The 19,366-nt window shown below is 46.9% G+C and overlaps 1 protein-coding gene across 3 annotated transcripts in view; it reads left to right on the plus strand.

The window, feature by feature from the left end:
* The window catches only part of DHRS7B (dehydrogenase/reductase 7B), a 68,735-nt gene extending 53,098 nt beyond the window's left edge, over positions 1 to 15,637 (plus strand). For all 3 annotated transcript variants that reach the window (XM_030827421.1, XM_012503774.2, XM_030827422.1), the window contains exons 3-7: positions 3,587 to 3,696; positions 7,563 to 7,779; positions 8,339 to 8,431; positions 12,333 to 12,485; positions 14,560 to 15,637. In XM_030827421.1, coding sequence (XP_030683281.1) covers positions 3,587 to 3,696; positions 7,563 to 7,779; positions 8,339 to 8,431; positions 12,333 to 12,485; positions 14,560 to 14,765 — 779 coding nt within the window. In that variant the 3' untranslated portion in view covers positions 14,766 to 15,637. The remainder of the gene's footprint in view (positions 1 to 3,586; positions 3,697 to 7,562; positions 7,780 to 8,338; positions 8,432 to 12,332; positions 12,486 to 14,559) is intronic.
* The last annotated feature ends 3,729 nt before the right edge of the window (positions 15,638 to 19,366 follow it).

Raw genomic sequence — 19,366 nt, forward strand, 5'->3', positions numbered from 1 at the left:
AAAGCTGTTTAGACTCCAGCGGGACTCCCACCTTTGAAGGGTTCTGTGTCTGCACCGTTTGGTGGCACCTTACAAATGTCCTATGTATGGGTCAGGACAAGACAAAATGGGGTGAGGAAGTCAGCAGGGCCCAAGGTTCCTAGCCTTTGGAAATGATTTATAAACCGGATGAGCAGTTCTAGCCTCAGGAATGCTGGCATCTGGCTTGGAGTGCAGCCACCACCCCCCTCATTCCTGTGGGGGCTCTGCTGCTCTGCTGAGAAGCGCACCAGGGAGGCGGGGTTGGGGCGCTGGGACCAGGCCTCACTACCCAGGGTGGATGCTCTCTCTGGGCTTTTGCCCTTTGTCAGGATGAGCCAGTGAACACACCAACCTCATCTCCTTCAAAGAAGATGGTGTGTCTAGATTGAGTCTACTTAGCACCTCTTTCCCGAAGACTGTCGGGTGTACGGAGAGGCGCCTGGGGGATGAGCAAATGCTGTGTGGGGAGCTGAACAAGAAGCTGTGGAGCACACGGAGGCTTCACACCATGAGACAGATGTCAGGGAGCCTTCTCTCAGACCTCTCAGGACCCCTGGTGCTGAAGGAGTTTCTTCTCCTCCCATGTTTTGAACCTATCTAGCTTTAAGGAAGTTTGACACTTCTCTAAGGGCAGGCCTGTTCAGACCAGTACACATCGCCTGCCCCTCTGACATTTCCTTCCCAGCTGAGGAGATGGCAGCCCTGATCCTCCGACCCTGCAGCATTGACCCGTCACCACATGGCTCCCAGAGATGGAACTAGCCTGCAAAGGCCATTCCCTTCCATGAACCAGGAGCTAGGGTGCCACATAATCACCTGGGCCTCTAAGATTCAGTCTGGAACTAAGTCAGTGGCTCACTGGTGTCAGGTCAGGGTCAGCCAGGGGCCAAGGTATCCTGTGCAGATCTGCTGGTGAGCACTTAAGGGAGACTATGCCTCAGGTGAGGACAGGAGTGCCTCTTTAAACCAGCATGTGGCCGGGTGCAGTGGCTCATGCCTGTAATCTCAGCACTTTTGGAGGCCCAGGCAGGAGGATCGCTTGAGTTCAGGAGTTGTAGACCAGCCTGGGCAACATGGTAAAACCTCATCTCTACAAAAGTTAGCCAAGCATGGTGGTGTGTGCCTGTAGTCCTGGCAACTTGGAAGCCTGAGGTGGAGGCTCACTTGAGCCTGGGAGGTTGAGGCTGCAGAGTGCCATGATGACACTACTGCATTCTAACCTGGGTGCAGAGCGAGACCCTGTATCAAAAAAAAAAAAAAAGGTAAAAAACTATGTTTCAGTTTTCATCATCAGTTTTTAGAACATTATTATTTACACGTATTTTTATATTTTTATTTTTTAAGACAGGTCTTGCTCTGTCACCCAGGCTGGAGTACAGTGGTGTGATCATGGCTCACTTGACTTCCTAGGCTCAAGGGATCCTCCCACCTTAGCCTCCTGAGTAGCTGGGACTACAGGCATGCGCCACCACACCTGGCTAATTTTTTATTTTTTGTAGAGACAAGATTCCTATGATGTTGCCCAGGCTGGTCTCAAACTCCTGGGCCCAAGCAATCCTTCTGCCTCAGCTTCCCATAGTGCTGGGATTACAGGCATGAGCCACTGTGCCCGGCTAGAACTACATTTTTACAAAGTAGTTCAGAAATATGGCCAGGCACAGTGGCTCATGCCTGTAATCTCAGCATTTTGGGAAGTCATGGCAGGAAGATCGCTTGAGCCCAGGAATTTGACACCAGCCTGGGCAGCATGGCAAAATCTCCATCTCTACAAAAATACAAAAATTAGTCAGCCATGGTGGTGAGTATATATGGTCCCACCTACTCTGGAGGCTGAGGTGGAAGGATCACTGGAACCCAGGAGTTCTAGGCTGCAGTGAACTATAATTGTGCCACTGCACTCCAGCCTGAGCAACAGAGTAAGACCCTGTCTCTAAAAAAAAATATTTTTAATAAATAGAAATACAAAAATGACAATTGACACTGCTGTAGTGCTGTTTATCAAACACTGTGGTAAGAGATTACCTACCTTAACTCATTCAATCTCACAGTCACACCCCCAGGGACTGAATGAGTTAAGGTAGGTAATCTCTTACTACCGTGCTTGATAGATAAAAAGCATCCTAAATAAGAGGAAAGTCAGAAACAAAGAGGTTCTAACTTACCGGAGTTGGAAGTCTAGCTCAAGTCCACTCTCTTGGCTGCTGGGCTGTCCTGCTTTTCATAAACTGTATGTACATTTTCGGGGCACTGAACATTTACATAGGATATGCTGCAGGGGAGGGTAAGCAAGAAGCAATGACACCACCCTCTGCCTCCTCTCCTCCCATCACTCCGTTTCCTTTCTGACTCCCCACAGAGTAGTCCTCCAACCCCAGTTCTGATGGTTTACCCTGCTGTGTCCAGGGGGCTTCTTGTCAGGCCCTCCTGCTTAGCCACAGGAGAATTACCCGTGACCCTTGCTGGGCCCCCCACTCAAGGCTGATCACGGCCTTCCCTGGGATTTGATCAGAGCTGGGAAGAGACAAGACAAAACTCTGCATGTGAGCTCTGGGGCCTGCCCACGTGTGAGAGCACCCAGGCACATGAGAGCACCCAGGCAGCCAGCGCTTGGGTCCCTCCTAGGTTTCGGCCATCCGGCTCTCCTTTCCATTCTTGAACTTCCCCACAATCCCTCTGGCATATTCTCTTTTTGCTTTGCCCCAGTGTGAGTTTAGTTTATGTTTCTTGCCACCAAAAGAATATAGAGCACGTGTCTGACTAGCTTTGGACTGTCCCTGCTGTGGTCTTAGTTGAAGTCTTCATCGATTGTCACCTGGAAGAGTGCGGTGGGCTTGGTGGAGTCTGCTTTCATCCAGTGTCCCCACTCCCTCCCACCCAGCAGGACTGAGCCTTTTCAAAGGCAGGCACCCTTAATAGTCCTGCGTGTGGCAGGTGATTGCGTGAGCTGACTTGACCCCTCGCCAGCCAGTGAGGCTGTTAGACCCTCCACCTTCTGTCCCAGCTCTATCCGCCTGCGGCCCTTCAGGCACTCTGTTCCCTCTGCCTGAAGCACTCCCTGGGAAACAGCCCATCAGATCTGGGAAGGGCCTCGGTCCCCTGCCCCAGCTTTTCTACAGGACCGTGTGAGTATTTCTGGGAGAGCTGTGCCTGGGTAGTGCCACCACACAGCCTTGGCAGGGCACAGCACCATAATAGCTGGCCCTCACTGACCTTGCCAATCAGGACAAGACCCTGCCTGAGTGACCTTGCTGAGCTCCCTCAGCCATGAAGATAGGTGATGCTCACAGCTGATCCAGGTGAACAAGAGCCTCATGGGGCGTTCTGAGCATGATACTTAACACATCTGTCCACCTTGGCCCTCCTTTCTCTTTGCCCTGTGGATTGTTGTAGCACTGGGCATGAGCCCGTCATTGGGCCCTAGCTCCCAGCTTCATGCTGGGCCACACAGCAGGGGCCAACACAGACATATCAAGGGTGTGAAGCAGCAAACAGCGATGCTGGGTGAATTTAAACTGAACGGCACTGGGGAAGAATGGCTGTTCAAGGCTTTTTTCTCTTCCCTTAGAATGTGCAAAAGTCTTCTATGCTGCGGGTGCTAAGCTGGTGCTCTGTGGCCGGAATGGTGGGGCCCTAGAAGAGCTCATCAGAGAACTCACCGCTTCTCATGCCACCAAGGTGAGCCAGGGGCGTGCTTTCCATGGGGAAGGAGTGCAGGTCGTCTTCTGTAGGCACTGAGGAGATAGTGGCCCACTCCTGGACTGCTGAGCTGTAGGACATCCATGTGTCACACTGTCCCAGGGAAGGCAGCAGGTCTCCATAGCGAACCGGGCCCACTGCATGGGGAGAGAGAACTGTCCAGTGGTTTACATCCCGATGCCCCTACTGGCTAGCACTGTGAGTTGAGAAAGTTCTCTTTTCTCCCTTTCCTTTTACCTGGCTAAGCTCTACTCATTGGGTAGGAGTGGGGGATGGTGATAACTTTAAAAGGTTTTTTTTTTTTTTTTTTGGAGATGGAGTCTCGCTCTGTCACCCAGGCTGAAGTGCAGTGGCCCAATCTCAGCTCACTGCAATCTCTGCCTCCTGGGTTCAAGCGATTATTCCGCCTCAGTCTCCCAAGTAGCTGGAATTACAGGCGCACACCACCACACCCAGCTAATTTTTGTATTTTTGTAGAGACGTGGTTTCACCATGTTGGCCAGGCTGGACTCCTGACCTCAGGTGATCTGCCCACCTCAGCCTCCCAAAGTGCTGGGATTACAGACGTGAGCCACCGCGCCCGGCCAAGTTTTATAATTTTAAATCTTACATTTAGGTGATTGATCCATTTGAGTTAACTTTTATAAATGGTGTTAGATAAGAGTCCAATTTCATTATTTTGCATGTGGTTATCTACTTTTCCCAGCACCATTTGTTGAAGACTGTCTTTCCTCACTGAATGGGCATCCTTACAAAAATCAATTGATTACATATTTGAAGTGTATATTTCTAGCTTCCTTGTGCTATTCAGTCGGTCTATATGTCTGTCTTATGTCAGTACCATACTGGGTTTTCTCCCCCTTAGGAGGACGGGGTGGAGCATGAGGGTAGGAAGGGGGAGGAAAGGGGGAGGAGGAAGGGAAGGACTCATACTGTTTTAATTGCTGTAGCTTTGTACAAGTTTTGAAGTGAGGAAGTGTGAGTCCTCCATCTGTCCTTTTTCAGGAGTGTTTTGGCTATTCAGGGCCCATTGTAATCCCATATGAATTTTAGGATTTTTTTTTTCTATTTCTGCAAAAACTGCCAGTAGGATTTTGATAGGAATAATATCGAATCTATTGATCCCTTTGGGTAGTACTCTCACATCAACAACATGGTCTTCCAGTCCATGAATGCAGGATGTCTTTCCATGAACTTATATCTTCTTTAATTTCTGTCAGCAGTGTTTTATAGTCTTCAGTGTACAGTCTTTCGTCTCCTTAGATTTATTGCCAAGTGTTTGTCTTAGTCTGTTTTATGCTGCTGTAACAATAGCAGAGACTGGGTGATTTTTATTTTTATTTTATTATTATTTTTAGAGACATAGTCTTGCTCTGTCATCTAGGCTAGAGTTCAGTAATGCAATCATGGCTCACTGCAGCCTGAAAATCTCAGGCTCAAGCAATCCTCTGCCTCAGCCTCCTGAGTAGCTGGGACTACAGGCACACACCACTGTATCGGGTTAATTTTTTCATTTTTTGTAGGGACAGGGTCCTGCTATGTTACCCAGGCTGGTCTCGAACTCCAGGCCTCAACTGAGTTGCCCACTTTGCCCTCCCAAAATGCCAGGATTACAGGAGTGAGCCACTGCACTTCACCGGACTGAGTAATTTTTAAAGAAATCTAGTTTTCAAAGTTTGGAGGCTGAGAAATCCAAGTTTGAGGGGCCAGCATCTGGCAAGGGTCTGGTGTCTGGCAGGGGCCTTCTTGCCACATCTTAACATGTAGGAAGGCATCACATGGGCGAGAGAGAGGGAAAAGGGCTGATGTTATCCTTTGATAAGGAAGCTCCCACAATAACAGCATTAATCCATTCATGAAGTTCCCACCTCTCAACACTGTTGCATTGGGGATTAAGTTTGTAACACATGGGTTTTGGGAGACACATTCAAACCATAGCATATTTAATTTTTTTAATGATACTGTAAATAGAATTGCTTTCCTGATTCCCTTTTCAGATTATTCATTGTTTGTATATAGAAACACAGCTGATTTTTGGATGTTGCTCTTGTACCTTGCCACTTTGCTTAATTTGTTAATTAACTCTTATTAGCTTTTTGTGGATTTATTGGAATTTCCTATATATAGAATCATGCCATCTGCAAACAGAGGTAGTTTTACTTTTTCCTTTCCAAATTGGGTCACTTTTTTCTTGTCTAATTGTTCTGGTTAGCACTTCCAGTACAATGTTGAGTAGCCGTTGTGAAAGCAGGCGTCCTTGTCTTGTTCCTGATCTTAGAGGAAGGCATTCCATCTTTTTCCACTGAGTATGTTATCTGTGGGTTTTTCATAAACACCCTTTGCCATTTGAGGAATTTCTGGTCTAGTCCTAGTTTATTGAGTATGTTTACCATGAAAGGGTGTTAGATTTTGTAAGATCTCTTTTCTGCATCAATTGAGATGATCGAGTGGGGTTTTTTCCTTCATTCTATTAATGTGATATATTATAATGCTCAATTTTCTTTTTTTTCTTTCTTTTTTTGAGAAGGAGTTTTTGCTCTTGTTGCCCAGGCTGGAGTGCAATGGCGTGATCTCGGCTCACCACAACCTCCGCCTCCTGGGTTCAAGTGATTCTGCTGCCTCAGCCTCCCGAGTAGCTGAGATTACAGGCATACGCCTCCATGCCCAGCTAGTTTTGTATTTTTAGTAGAGACAGGGGTTTCTCCATGTTAGTCAGGCTGGTCTCGAACTCCTGACCTCAGGTGATCCACCCGCCTCGGCCTCCCAAAGTGCTAGGATTATACACATGAGCCACTGTGCCCGGCCAATTTTTTTTTAATTTAAAGAGACAGGGTCTTGCTATGTTGCCCAGGCTGGCCTCGAACTCCTGGGCTCAAGCGAGCCTCCCTCCTCAGCCTCCCAAAGTGCTGGGGATTACAGGCGTGAGCCACTGTACCTGGCCATGATTGATTTTCCTATGTTGAACCAACCTTGCTTGCATTCCTAGGATAAATCCCACTTGGTCATGGTGAATAATCCTTTTAATATGCTGTTAAATTCAATTTGTTGGTATTTTGTTGAAGATTTTTGCATCTATATTCATAAGATATTGCTCTAGAATTTTCTTGTGATATCTTTAATCTGGCTTTAGTATCAAGTAATGTTGGCCTCAGACTGAATTAGGAAATGTTTTCTCCTCTTCAGTTTTCTAGAAGAGTACGAGAAGGACTGGTGTTAATTCTCCTTTAAATGTTTGGCAGAATTCACCAGTGAAGCCATCCGGTCCAGGACTTTTCTTCGTTGGAAGGTTTTTGATTACTGATCCAATCTCTATCTGTTATTAAGTCTCCTGAGATTTTTTATTTCTTCTTGAGTCAGTTTAGGTAATTTGTGTTTTTCAAGGAATGTATCCATTTATTCTAGTTTTTCTAACTTGTTGGCAAATAATTCTTCATAGTATTCTTTTATAATCATTTTTATAATCTTTATAATCTATTTTATCATCTCATCATTTATGTAAAGTCGGCAGTCCCACTTTCATTTCTGATTTTAGTTACTTGTGTCTTATGTTTTTTCCTTGTCATTCTAGTTAATGCTTTCTCAATTTTGTTGATCTTTTCAAAGAACCAACTTTTGGTTTCGTTGATTTTTATTGTTTTTCTGTATTCTGTTTGTTTATCTCTGTTCTAATCTTTATTATAATATTTCCTTCCTCTGCTGGTTTTGGGTTTACTTTGCTATTCTTTTTCTAGTTCCTTAAAGTATAAAGTTACATTATTGTTTTGCGCCTAAGTGATCCGTGGGACACATAGCTTAGATGGCCTGCCACTCAGAAAGTGAATTTGATATCTGTTGTATTTGACCAGGTGCAGACACACAAGCCTTACTTGGTGACCTTCGACCTCACAGACTCTGGGGCCATAGTTGTAGCAGCAGCTGAGATCCTGCAGTGCTTTGGCTATGTGGACATACTTGTCAACAATGCTGGGATCAGCTACCGTGGTACCATCATGGACACCACAGTGGATGTGGACAAGAGGATCATGGAGACAAACTACTTTGGCCCAGTTGCTCTAACGAAAGGTAACAGTCTTGAGAAAAGAGCAGGGATAAGTGATATGCTGGCATTCTTTTTACTTCACTTGGATCCTTTTCGGCTAAACGTTCCCCATCTCCATCCTCTCTATTGCCCTGGAGTGGGTGTTAGGTGTTATCGTTACAGTTTGGGTATTTGCTTTATAGCTTCCAATCAAGATGTTCTCTTTAGTGACAGCCACATTTGTGCAGCATTACCTACATGTCTTTCTCATGGTGCCTGCAAACCCCTACAAGGTGGGGATATTTTTATGTCCCACCATGGATTTCAGTCCAGGGGAGAGGCTCCATCAGGAAAAGGGAACTGAGCTAACCATTTGCAGTGACCTCCGTCCCTGTTTCCTTGCCTCTCTCCTCTCTCCTGATGGCCTGCTGGCACTCTGCTGGGCATAGGAGGCTGGAAGTTCCAACATAGTCCTCTACCCTAAGGGGTTTTCACCATTCTCCCTCACTCTGACTAAATATCAAAAGCAAGGTCGCCTTGATCAGCATCAGGTGCAATGACTGGAAGTAGGGTGCTTGTCTAAGCCTCTGCCTCTGTCCTCAGCACTCCTGCCCTCCATGATCAAGAGGAGGCAAGGCCACATTGTCGCCATCAGCAGCATCCAGGGCAAGATCAGCATTCCTTTTCGATCAGCATGTGAGTACTTCTCTCTCCCACAAAATGCTTTGCTTTATTGTTTTTTCCTGATTATAAAAATAACACATTTACTATCTAGAATTTAGACATCGTAGAAATAAACTATCCAGAATGCAAAGGCACTTTAGAATGTGTTCTCCAGAGCCACATGCCTGGGATCAAATCCCAGCTCTACTTTCTGTCCCCTGTGTGACCTTGGGCAAGTATCCCCACTTCTCTGTGCCCTGCCCTCAAGTGTAAATGGAGACAGCCTCAGTCTTAGTCCAGAGGACTGCTGTGAGTGCCGTGCTTGGAGCTGCCCCAGACACTAAGCACTAGGCATGTACTAGCCACTCCTACTGTTAAGATTTTTAGCTTGTCCCACAGATATAACCATGCCATCACTTTGGGGCATATGCCTCCACAGTTTTTTCTACATATAATTCAAACATGCAAAAATGGAATGGCATTATTCATATTGCTTTGTGGCTTGTTAATCTCACTTAATGTATCTTTCTACATCAGCATGTGTGGATTTATCTCATCCTTTCAATACAGTAATCCATTGAATGAGTGTGACATAATTGATTTAGCCATTTTCCTGGACACTTCAGGATTTTTTTTCTCCCTCAGTCTTTGACCGTTAGCAGCAGTGTGCTATGTAGAACATTCTCAAATATTTATATCTCTGGGCACTCAATGGGAAAGTTTCAATAAAAAGGGTTTTAAGGTAATTTCACAAACTGTCCTTTCTTTGCATCACCTCCTGAAAGGAAATACTGCCTATACCAGCCTCATCTCCTCTCAGCCACCCAAGGGCTAGACCCAGCCACAGCCTGGTCAGCAAAGGCAGGGAAATCTGAGCTGCTGCGGCACTTTGCAAAGGCAGCCACAAACATCCAGTTCCATGACACTATAGGGCCAGCTGTGAACTGGGAGTGTAACACAATTTATTCTTTCTTACAAGATCTGGATCCCAGCTCTACCTTTTGGTTCTGGTTGTATTTTCTTGGACATATTACTTAACTATTCTGATCCTGTTTCCTTACATATTAGTGAGATTTACAATCATCATACATGCTTGTATATACATGATTTCCCTGTTTGTTAATACTCTCTTTCAACTTTGGATAGGACAGCCATCTAAGGCTTCTCAAATGGTTCAGGAAAAAAAATTATATATAGAATCATAAATGATAAAGCAAATGAGTTAAAATGTTAATAATAGGTAAATCAGGGTAAAGAGGTTTTTTTTTTTTTTTTTGGAAACAGAGTTTCACTCTTCTCGCCCAGGCTGGAGTGCAGTAGTGCGATCTTGGCTCACTGCAACCTTCGCCTCCCAGGTTCAAGCGATTCTTCTGCCTCAGCCTCCTGAGTAGCTGGAATTATAGGCGCGTGCCACCACACCCGGCTAACTTTTGTATTTTTAGTAGAGACAGGGTTTCACCATGTTGGCCAGGCTGGTCTCAAACTCCTGACCTCAAGTGATCCGCCCACCTCAGCCTCCCAAAATGTTGGGATTACAGGCGTGAGCCACTGCGCCCAGCTGGAGTTCTTTATACCAAATTATTTTCAAGTTTTACTTTGATTTTCAAGTTTTACTGGCAGGGTAAATGATGTGGACTGATTTTTGTTGTCTGTTTGGCCTGCTGACTGCAGTAAGGCATACAATGGTTGGTCTCCATATTCAGCTTTATAATGACCAGGCTGAATATGGAGTGCCTCTTGGGCAAGTTGGTTAACTCAGATAAGTAGCGGCCTTCTCACCTATAAAATGGGGAGAACGGCATTATCTCTCTCACACTGCTAAAGTGAATACCAAGTCACGTGATCCACAGTGTCCCCAAGCCTGGGCTGTACTCTTGGAATCATGGCTGATAGGAGCAGTCCTCTCCATCCACCCACAGCCAACTCATCCAGCCCCCAGCAACTGTGCCCCAAACCAACAGAGCAGGCCCAGCAAGGCACTGCAGCAAGCTGAGACACTGCTGAACTGCCTCATGTGACTTGCTGCAACACTCCCTTTCTTTCTCTCTTCCTGTTTCCTTAGCTGACGGATGCCCCTTCTTTCCTAAGGCTAAAACATTTACAATTCTGAATTGGAGGAAACTGATTTACTGTGGAGACGCTGGTGTGTTTCCCAGGATTGTCATTATAGGGTCACTGTGTTCCCATTCAGAGCACCTTTTATTGGGTTGTGAAGCCCTTGCTCGAGAGCAGGCACAGCTCTGTTTCTTGCAGGTGGAGTAAGCTCTATAGCTCTTCTAGATGAAGAGCCACTGCCTGGACATTTGTCAAAATGAGACACATAAGAAGGCAGGTTTGGATTTTTTACACCCATGAAGGCCCACTGATGGGGCCAATTCTGTCACTTGGTAACTCACTGGGGAGGACTAGGCAGCCAGAGCTACATGGCAGGTCTGCAGGGCCAGCATGGGAGCTGTCCAACCTGCCACTAGGTGAAGAAAGCTACTTGCAGGAACAGTGGAATAGGTTAAGAGTTTATTTCTGTATTAAAAGATATATATATATATATATATATATATATATATATATATAAAATGTGTAAAATCACATGAATATACATAGAATATATAAAAAAAAATAAATCACTGGGCATGACTGCTTACTCCTGTAATCCCAGCACTTTGGGAGGGTGAGGTGGGAGGATTGCTTGAGGCCAGGAAGTCGAGGCTGCAAGGAGCTATGATCCTATGATCATAGCTCTACTCCAGCCTGGGTAAGAGAGAAGATGTCTTCTCTAAAAAACACAAAACAGAAGGCCGGGTGCGGTGGCTCACGCCTGTAATCCCAGCACTCTGGGAGGATGAGGTGGGTGGATCACGAGGTCAGGAGGTCAAGACCATCCTGGCTAACACAGTGAAACTCTGTCTCTACTAAAAAATACAAAAAAGTAGCCGGGCATGATGGCAGGTGTCTGTAGTCCCAGCTACTCGGGAGGCTGAGGCTGATCTCCTGACCTCGTGATCCGCCCACCTCAGCCTCCCAAAGTGCTGGGATTACAGGTGTGGGTCACCGTGCCCGGCTTAACTTTTAACTTGGAATAACTTCAGACTTAAAGTTGCAGGAACAACACAAATCACTCCCATGCACCCTTCATGCAGATTCCCTAACTGTTAACCTTTTACCTTATTTCCTTTATCATATTCTCTCTCTCTGTGTATATGCATTTTTATTTATTTATTTATTTTTGAGACGGAGTCTGGCTCTGTTGCCCAGGCTGGAGTGCAGTGGTGCAATCTCGGCTCACTGCAAGCTCCGCCTCCCGGGTTCACGCCATTCTCCTGCCTCAGCCTCTCCGAGTAGCTGGGACTACAGGCACCCGCCACCACGCCCGGCTAATTTTTTTGTATTTTTAGTAGAGACGGGGTTTCACCGTGGTCTCGATCTCCTGACCTCGTGATCCGCCCGCCTCGGCCTCCCAAGGTGCTGGGATTACAAGCGTGAGCCACTGCACCCGGCCCTGTGGATATGCATATATACCGTTTATAATATATATAAAACTATATGTGTATATAGTTTATAATTTTTTTCCTGAACCATTTGAAAGGAAACTGGAGACATGATGCTCATTTATTCCTATTTCAGTGTGTTTCCTAAGAACAAGGGCACAGTACACTTCTCAAAGTCAGGAAATGAACATTGTTATAATACTGTAATCTTAAATAATAAAACCAGGTTTTAAAGCTGGGCACAGTGGCCCACGCTTGCAGTCCCAGCTGAGGCAGGAGGATCACTTGAGCTCAGGAGTTGGAGTCCAGCCTAGGCAACATAGCAAGACTTGATCACAAATAAAACCAGGTTTTAAAAACAGAGAACGTGAATGGTAGTGAATAGTTGGGCACCAGGCCATGCCCACCCCAGCACACTCACTCACCTGCCTCTCCGTCCACATGTGTAGACGCAGCCTCCAAGCACGCAACCCAGGCTTTCTTTGACTGTCTGCGTGCCGAGATGGAACAGTATGAAATTGAGGTGACCGTCATCAGCCCCGGCTACATCCACACCAACCTCTCTGTAAATGCCATCACCGCAGATGGATCTAGGTATGGAGGTGAGGCCCGGTTTCTCTTTTCTCCTATGAAAATCTGTCGGTCAGCCACAGTGAGACATGCTGCTCTTACCTCAGTGATTCTTTGGTCATTTTCATTTGGAATAGAACTTTTAAAGTGAAAAAACTTGACAGAGGTGTTGGTCTAGATATGGACTATTGAATAATCTTCGTTTACCCCACCATGGCCTACCCTTAGTGTGAACGTCACCATTGCAGCATTCAGAACAGGACCTCTGTGGGCAGGTCTCAAGGGCTAAAAGGAAGTTGCCAAGCTGAAATGCCACCAGACTTCCAACTAACCCATTCGCAGATCCCGATTCCAAGGAGTATTATCGGCATCGGGATTGAGTGAATTGACCTCATGGCAAGTGTAGGGTGTTTGATGGTCTGTCCCTGTCCCATAGGCTTGAGAAATGACTGATTCAGGGCCAGTCTTCAGGGTGAGGCCGAGTGCAGCAGTCTCAGCACCTTCATCTTGTCTCATTTGGAGACAGTGCAGAGCTGACCTGCAGTCACCACTCGCGGGCAGAGCAGCCGGCCCCAGTATGCAGGCTCAGGCCAAGCAGAGACCAGTGTGCCCATGATCACTGGAGCCCTTGGAGCTGGTGCTGCCTCCCCATGCTTGGAACAGGGCCTGCTCACCCCTCCAGTGCTGTCCTGCCATGTCCTACTCCCTGAAGTGAGCTCTTGGGGTTTGTGCTGTGATGTCTGCCAGGGGCCTCATGGTCCTGCGCCCAGCCCAGCCAGGCCTGAACCAAGACTGCCCATGTCCTGGCAGCAGCTGCTCTCTCACACAGCAAGTCTTGTTTTCCCCACAGTAGACTCTATACAGAGGCATGGGGCTTCATACAGCTTTACATCTGTTTATACCTAGAAGATACCACTTAAAAAATTCTCTCTGTGGCATTTAAAAATAAGCCGTAATCCAAAACTTCCTACTTTTCTGCATTAACAAAAACACAATAAGAACAGACATTGGTGAGGGAGCTCAGGCAATCTGGACAACTTAAGAGTGGTTTCATATGGCTAGGCACTGTGGCCAACACCTGAAATCTCAGCACTTTGCGAGGTCAAGTCAGGAGGACCACTTCAGCCTAGGAGTTTGAGACCAGTCTGGGCAATAGTGCAAGACCTAGCCTCCACAAAAAATATGAAAATTAGCCAACCGTGGTGGCACCACCTGTAGTCCAGCTACTCAGGAGGCTGAGGCAGGAGGATTGCTTGAGCCCAGGAGGTCGAGGCTGCAGTAAGCCATGATTGTGCCACTGCACTCCAGCCTGGGCAACAGAGCGAAACCCTGTCTTTAAAAAAAAGTGGTTTCTCATGGTCTGTGCTAGTGGCCGCTCCTGTGTGCTTGCCAGCTGGTCCACTTTGCTGGCAAAATTGTCAAATTACTAGGGTAGAAGGAACATCAGTTGCTGTTAACCTAACACCTCCTCCTAATCTCCCAGCTGTCCCTTCTAACACCTAAAACAAACTAAGGATTTCTTCCTGTTTCTCATCCAATTAATACTTGACATCGAGAACAGGGACATCTGTCTGCTCCTCACTCAGTGAGCTTGTGCATATGGGGGTCAATAGTCCCCACCCACCTCTGTCTGGCCACCCTGAAGCCAAGCTACCCAAGATAAATGAGGTGGCACAACATCCTTTAGTCTTTGGTGGTTCTAATAGGCACACATTTCCCAGGTCAGGAAGCTGCTTTTCAGATGCGGTGTGAGGGGCTCACTCTGAAGCCCCCACCCAAGCTGGCCCTGTGCCTTTGCTGTGGACCACCAGCAGACAGACTCACTTTGGTTCCAAGCCCTAACTGGGCTCCTCAGTCTACCTCGTTTCCACATCCCATCCACCTCTCACTTCCCCCACTGACCCACATCCAGCTGCAAAATGGTTCCTCTTTTCCTTGGAGCATGGAATCATCAGGGATGGTGGCACACCACCGGCTTCCTGGCCCTGGGAAGAGCTTCATGGTGGGAAAGGCAGCAGGCTGACCTGACGGCTCACATCAGCTCCACTCCTTAAGAGGGACCTCTGCTTCCAAGTTCATGTGTTTCTTTTGTTTTATTTATTTTAGTTATGGACACCACCACAGCCCAGGGCCGAAGCCCTGTGGAGGTGGCCCAGGATGTTCTTGCTGCTGTGGGGAAGAAGAAGAAAGATGTGATCCTGGCTGACTTACTGCCTTCCTTGGCCGTTTATCTTCGAACTCTGGCTCCTGGGCTCTTCTTCAGCCTCATGGCCTCCAGGGCCAGAAAAGAGCGGAAATCCAAGAAGTCCTAGTACTCCGACCAGCCAGAGCCAGGGCAGAGAAGCAGCACTCTTAGGCTTGGTTACTCTATAAAGGACAGCTGCATTTGTTGAGACTTTAATGGAGATTTGTCTCACAAGTGGGAAAGATTGAAGAAACACATCTCGTGCAGATCTGCTGGCAGAAGACAATCAAAAACGGCAACAAGCTTCTTCCCAGGGTGAGGGGAAACACTTAAGGAATAAATATGGAGCTGGGGTTTTACGCTAAAAACTAGAAATAAACATCTCAAACAGTAAGAGTTGTCGTCTTCTAGGACTAGAACCTTGTGTCCTTTGAATTCTCGCCCTGCCAGCTCCTAGAAATTATTTCAACCTTGGAATCAGATGTTATGTCACCTGACCCAGTTGTTTCTGTATTTGACTTAAACCTAATTGTTGTGGCAGAAAGACCACCTCCAGTACTGAGGGGAGAAAGTTGTAGTTTCAAGAAGTCAGTAGTCACGCCCATTTCCAGGTCCCTATGATATCTCATCCAACTTAAAAAGTGGGCCACTATGTAATGGCTTATTTGGTGTATCCCAAGGGATGCCTGCTTTAGCACCTCATAGGAATTCCTGTTTCTCTCTTAACTCTCACCACATCCCTGTAGGATGCCAGGCACCACTCCAAGCAGAAGGTGAACTTACTAAAGAGAGGGCAGCCAAAAGGGAGAGGAGGACCCTGCGTGGCCCCGTGCATCCTCTAGAAGCGAAACCATCAAATTGGCCAGCTGGGCAGACTCTACAGCAGCCCCTGGTCTGGTGGAAGTGAACCATTTGTTAGCTGTAACTAGTTGGATCATAGCCAGAAAGAATGCCTGTTTCTGCCTTTCTGATTTATTAAAAATACATGGTTGAGGCTCACTGAGTAGGTCAAGTTCATTTCTAGTGTTTAGGAAGAAACTTTTCCTATTATTGAAACTGAAAATTGAAATGTAGGTCCACTGTAGACTATCCCCAAATTGGATTACAAATCTCCTAGCATATCATACTGACATCTTGCACCACATCCCAACTCTGGCCTTGTTGAGCCTATATTTTATGACCATTATATAACATGGTCAGCAACATGTTATTTTTTTTAATTTTATTTATTTATTTATTTTGAGATGGAGTCTTGCTGTGTCACCCAGGCTGGAGTGCAGTGGTGCAATCTCGGCTCACTGCAACCTCTGCCTCCCTGCAACCTCTGCCTCCCAGGCTCAAGCAATTCTCCTGCCTCGCCCTCCCGAGTAGGTGGGACTACAGGCACATGCCACCACACTCAGCTATTTTTTCTATTTTTAGTAGAGATGGGGTTTCACCATGTTGGCCAGGCTCGTCTCAATCTCTTGACCTCGTGATCTGCCTGTCTCGGCCTCCCAAAGCACTGGGATTACAGGCGTGAGCCACCGTGCCTGGCCCGAGCTTGTATTTTAAACAGCTGCCCTAGACAGATGATAAAAATGGCCACAGCCAGCCTTTGGTTAGGATGTCAGAGGGTTTCAGGTTTCCTTGTAATAGGAGGACAAATGGGTGATTAGATCTGGTGACTTGTCCCAGCTCCTAACACTTCCTGGATGTTCCAGGAGCCTCTGGGTAAAATGTGGACACAGATGTGATGGGTCATTCTTCATTTTCCAGGTAAATTGTCAACCTCCCTCCTGACATGGAAGAGAAGGGTCTCCTTAGTGTTCACACTGGAGACAGTAGACCCAGGCAAGAGCTGGAAACGAGACAGCAGCAGCACCTGTCTAAAGCTCAGCCTGAGTCTAAGGTTGAATGAAAGTGCTGCGCACACACCAGGTTTCCAGGAAATGGCAGCAATGAAGGGCGCTCTCCCTCTACATGGAAACGAGAGGACTTTTCTCCTTGGATGCTGTTGGCTGCCACACTCAGAGGCACCTGGTGTCCAGGTGCTGTCCTTTCCTCTCCATTATATAACATGGTTAGCAACTGGAGGTTGATGTGATAGGCTGCCCTCAAAGGAATGCAAGTTTACCAACTGTGTACTCCGTCATCAGAAGACAGGAACATCACATATGTTGCTGAGGTTTTTGGTTTTGGGGCCATTGTGACCTGACTCACAGCTGGGGTGCATGGAGCTTGGGCTGGCATTAAAGATTTCTTAACCTACATACCACCTGTTAGTTGTAATTGGTTGGATTGCAGCCAGAACAAACAACTGCTTTCACGGTTTTTTTTCTTTTTTGTTTTGTTTTTGAGACGGCCTCGGCCTCCCAAAATGCTGGGCTTACAGGTGTGAGCCACCATGCCCAGCCTCTTTTTCTTTTTCATTTTTTTTGAGACAAGAGTCTCGCTCTGTTGCCCAGCTAGAGTGCAGTGGCATGATCTCTGCTCAATGCAAGCTCCGCCTCCCAGGTTCACGCCATTCTCCCGCCTCAGCCTCCTACAGGCGCCTGCCACCACGCCCAGCTAATTTTTTGTATTTTTAGTAGAGACAGGGTTTCACCATGTTAGCCAGGATGGTCTTGATCTCCTGACCTCGTCATCCACCCGCCTCGGCCTCCAAAGTGCTGGGATTACAGGTGTGAGCCACCACACCCGGCCTCTTTTTTGAGATGGAGTCTCACTCTTATCGCCTGGGCTGGAGTGCAATGGCGTGATCTTGGCTCACTGCAACCGCCACCTCCTGTGATTCACCTTCAAGTGATTCTCCTGCCTCAGTCTCCTGAGTAGCTGGGATTACCGGTGTGTGCCACCATGCCTGGCTACCACCTTTCTAATTTATTAAAAATACATGGTTGAGGCTTACTGAGTAGGTCAAGTTCATTTCTAAAGTTTATTTCCTCCCAATTAAATAAAGTGGTTAGCAACTGGAGATTGACGTGTTAGACCAGCCAGATCTCAATATTGGTTGTTTACTTACCCAACATTCTAAAAACCTCAAATCACTTTCTAAAACTTAACTTTATAAACTTTATAATTTTGCCATATAAATAGAAACTATAACACAAACTGAAGAATTATTAAAATCTAGCTAAATAAAGCTGTTTGCCAAAGGCAGAGTCTGAGGCCCACTGTTCTTGAGGAGGAGGTTGGCAAGTCCCAGAGGGGACCTGTTAAAGTCAACCAACACCAGACAGACGCTCTTCTTGGCCTCAGAGGCTAAGGACTAAAAGGGCCTGCAGCTGTGCTCTTTCATGTCCATGTTGCTCCTACAGTTGTCTTGGGTCGCTGGAGTTCAGTGTCCCTTCCTGGAGACAGCAATGGTTTGGATAATGTGGGACTTAGCCTTTAGAATTGTCCCAACTTAGCAGCTGAAGTGCCTTCCTGTGGGTGAGCCCCAGGTGCATTGCTCCGAAGCAAGAAGCCCAGCCACAGCCCGGTTCAGCTGATGGCCTTTGAGCAACCTTCATTGCTCTTGGATTTTCAAACTAGTGTTTGAATATGGACGTTTGCTGGCAGGGTTAGCGATGCTGCCGTTCCACTTTCTCTTTTCTGTCTTTAGAGGGTTTTTGCCCCTTTCTCTTTCATCCTTAAATTCTGCTGGGGAGGTCTAAAAAGCATGATTTTTAATTGGTTCTGCCTTCAGATATCTGATGAAGTTCAAAGACACTTTCCACTTTGCTCTTTAAGCCCCTTGGTGTTTCACATCATGCCAAAACCAGAGATGGAAAAATAAAACCAATTAGCTTTTCCAAACAGCAGCATCTCCATGCAGTGTAGAGGGGCCGCAGCCGATTAGTGAATCGAAGAAATAATGTACAGCCCTGGGCACCCTGCCCACCTCCCAGCAAGTCTCCCTTCCTTCCCTCAGGGCCCAGCAGTTGCTGCACCAGATGTGAAAACTTTGGAGGCAGCTGACAGACTGGAATGGGGAGATCCAGTTTGAGCAGTTGTCCTTTTATATAACGGCTCTTCACTCTTCTCTGAAATTGAGTGGGGATGGGTAGCTAAAACTAATTTACTAGATTAATGACACAATCTATTCCCTAAAGTGGTCCATGTAGGACTCATTTAAATGGATTTTGCACAGGAGGGCCCTGGTAACTTGGCCTTTGCTTTCTCTTGGCCATTACTGAATGCTGTTTAAAAAAAAGAAAAAAAAAATTGGCCAGGCGCGGCAGCTCACGCCTGTAATCCCAGCACTTTGGGAGGCCGAGGCAGGTGGCTGAGGCCAGGTGTTCAAGACCAGCCTGGCCAGCATGGCAAAACCCCATCTCTATGTGGTGACAGGCACCTGTAATCTCAGCTACTTGGGAGGCTGAAGCAGGAGAATTGCTTGAACCTGGGAGGCGGAGGCTGCAGTGAGCCGAGATCACGCCATTGCACTCCAGCCTGTGCGACAGAGAGACTCCATCTCAAAAAAAAAAAAAATTATTTTTTGAAGACAGGGTCACACTCTGTCGCCCAGGCTGGAGTGCAGTGGTAAGATCACAGCTCACTGCATTCTCAACCTCTCAGGCTTGAACGATCCTCCCTCCTCAGACTCCTGAGTAGCTGAGACCACATTTGCATACCACCACATCTGGCTAATTTTTTTTTGTAGAGACAGGTCTTGCTATGTTACCCAGACTGGTCTTCAACTCTTGGATTCAAGTATTTAATGGTCCTCCTGCCTCAGCCTCCCAATGTGCTGGGATTACAAGC

This window comes from Nomascus leucogenys, chromosome 14, assembly GCF_006542625.1.
Source record: "Nomascus leucogenys isolate Asia chromosome 14, Asia_NLE_v1, whole genome shotgun sequence".
NCBI lineage: Eukaryota > Metazoa > Chordata > Mammalia > Primates > Hylobatidae > Nomascus > Nomascus leucogenys.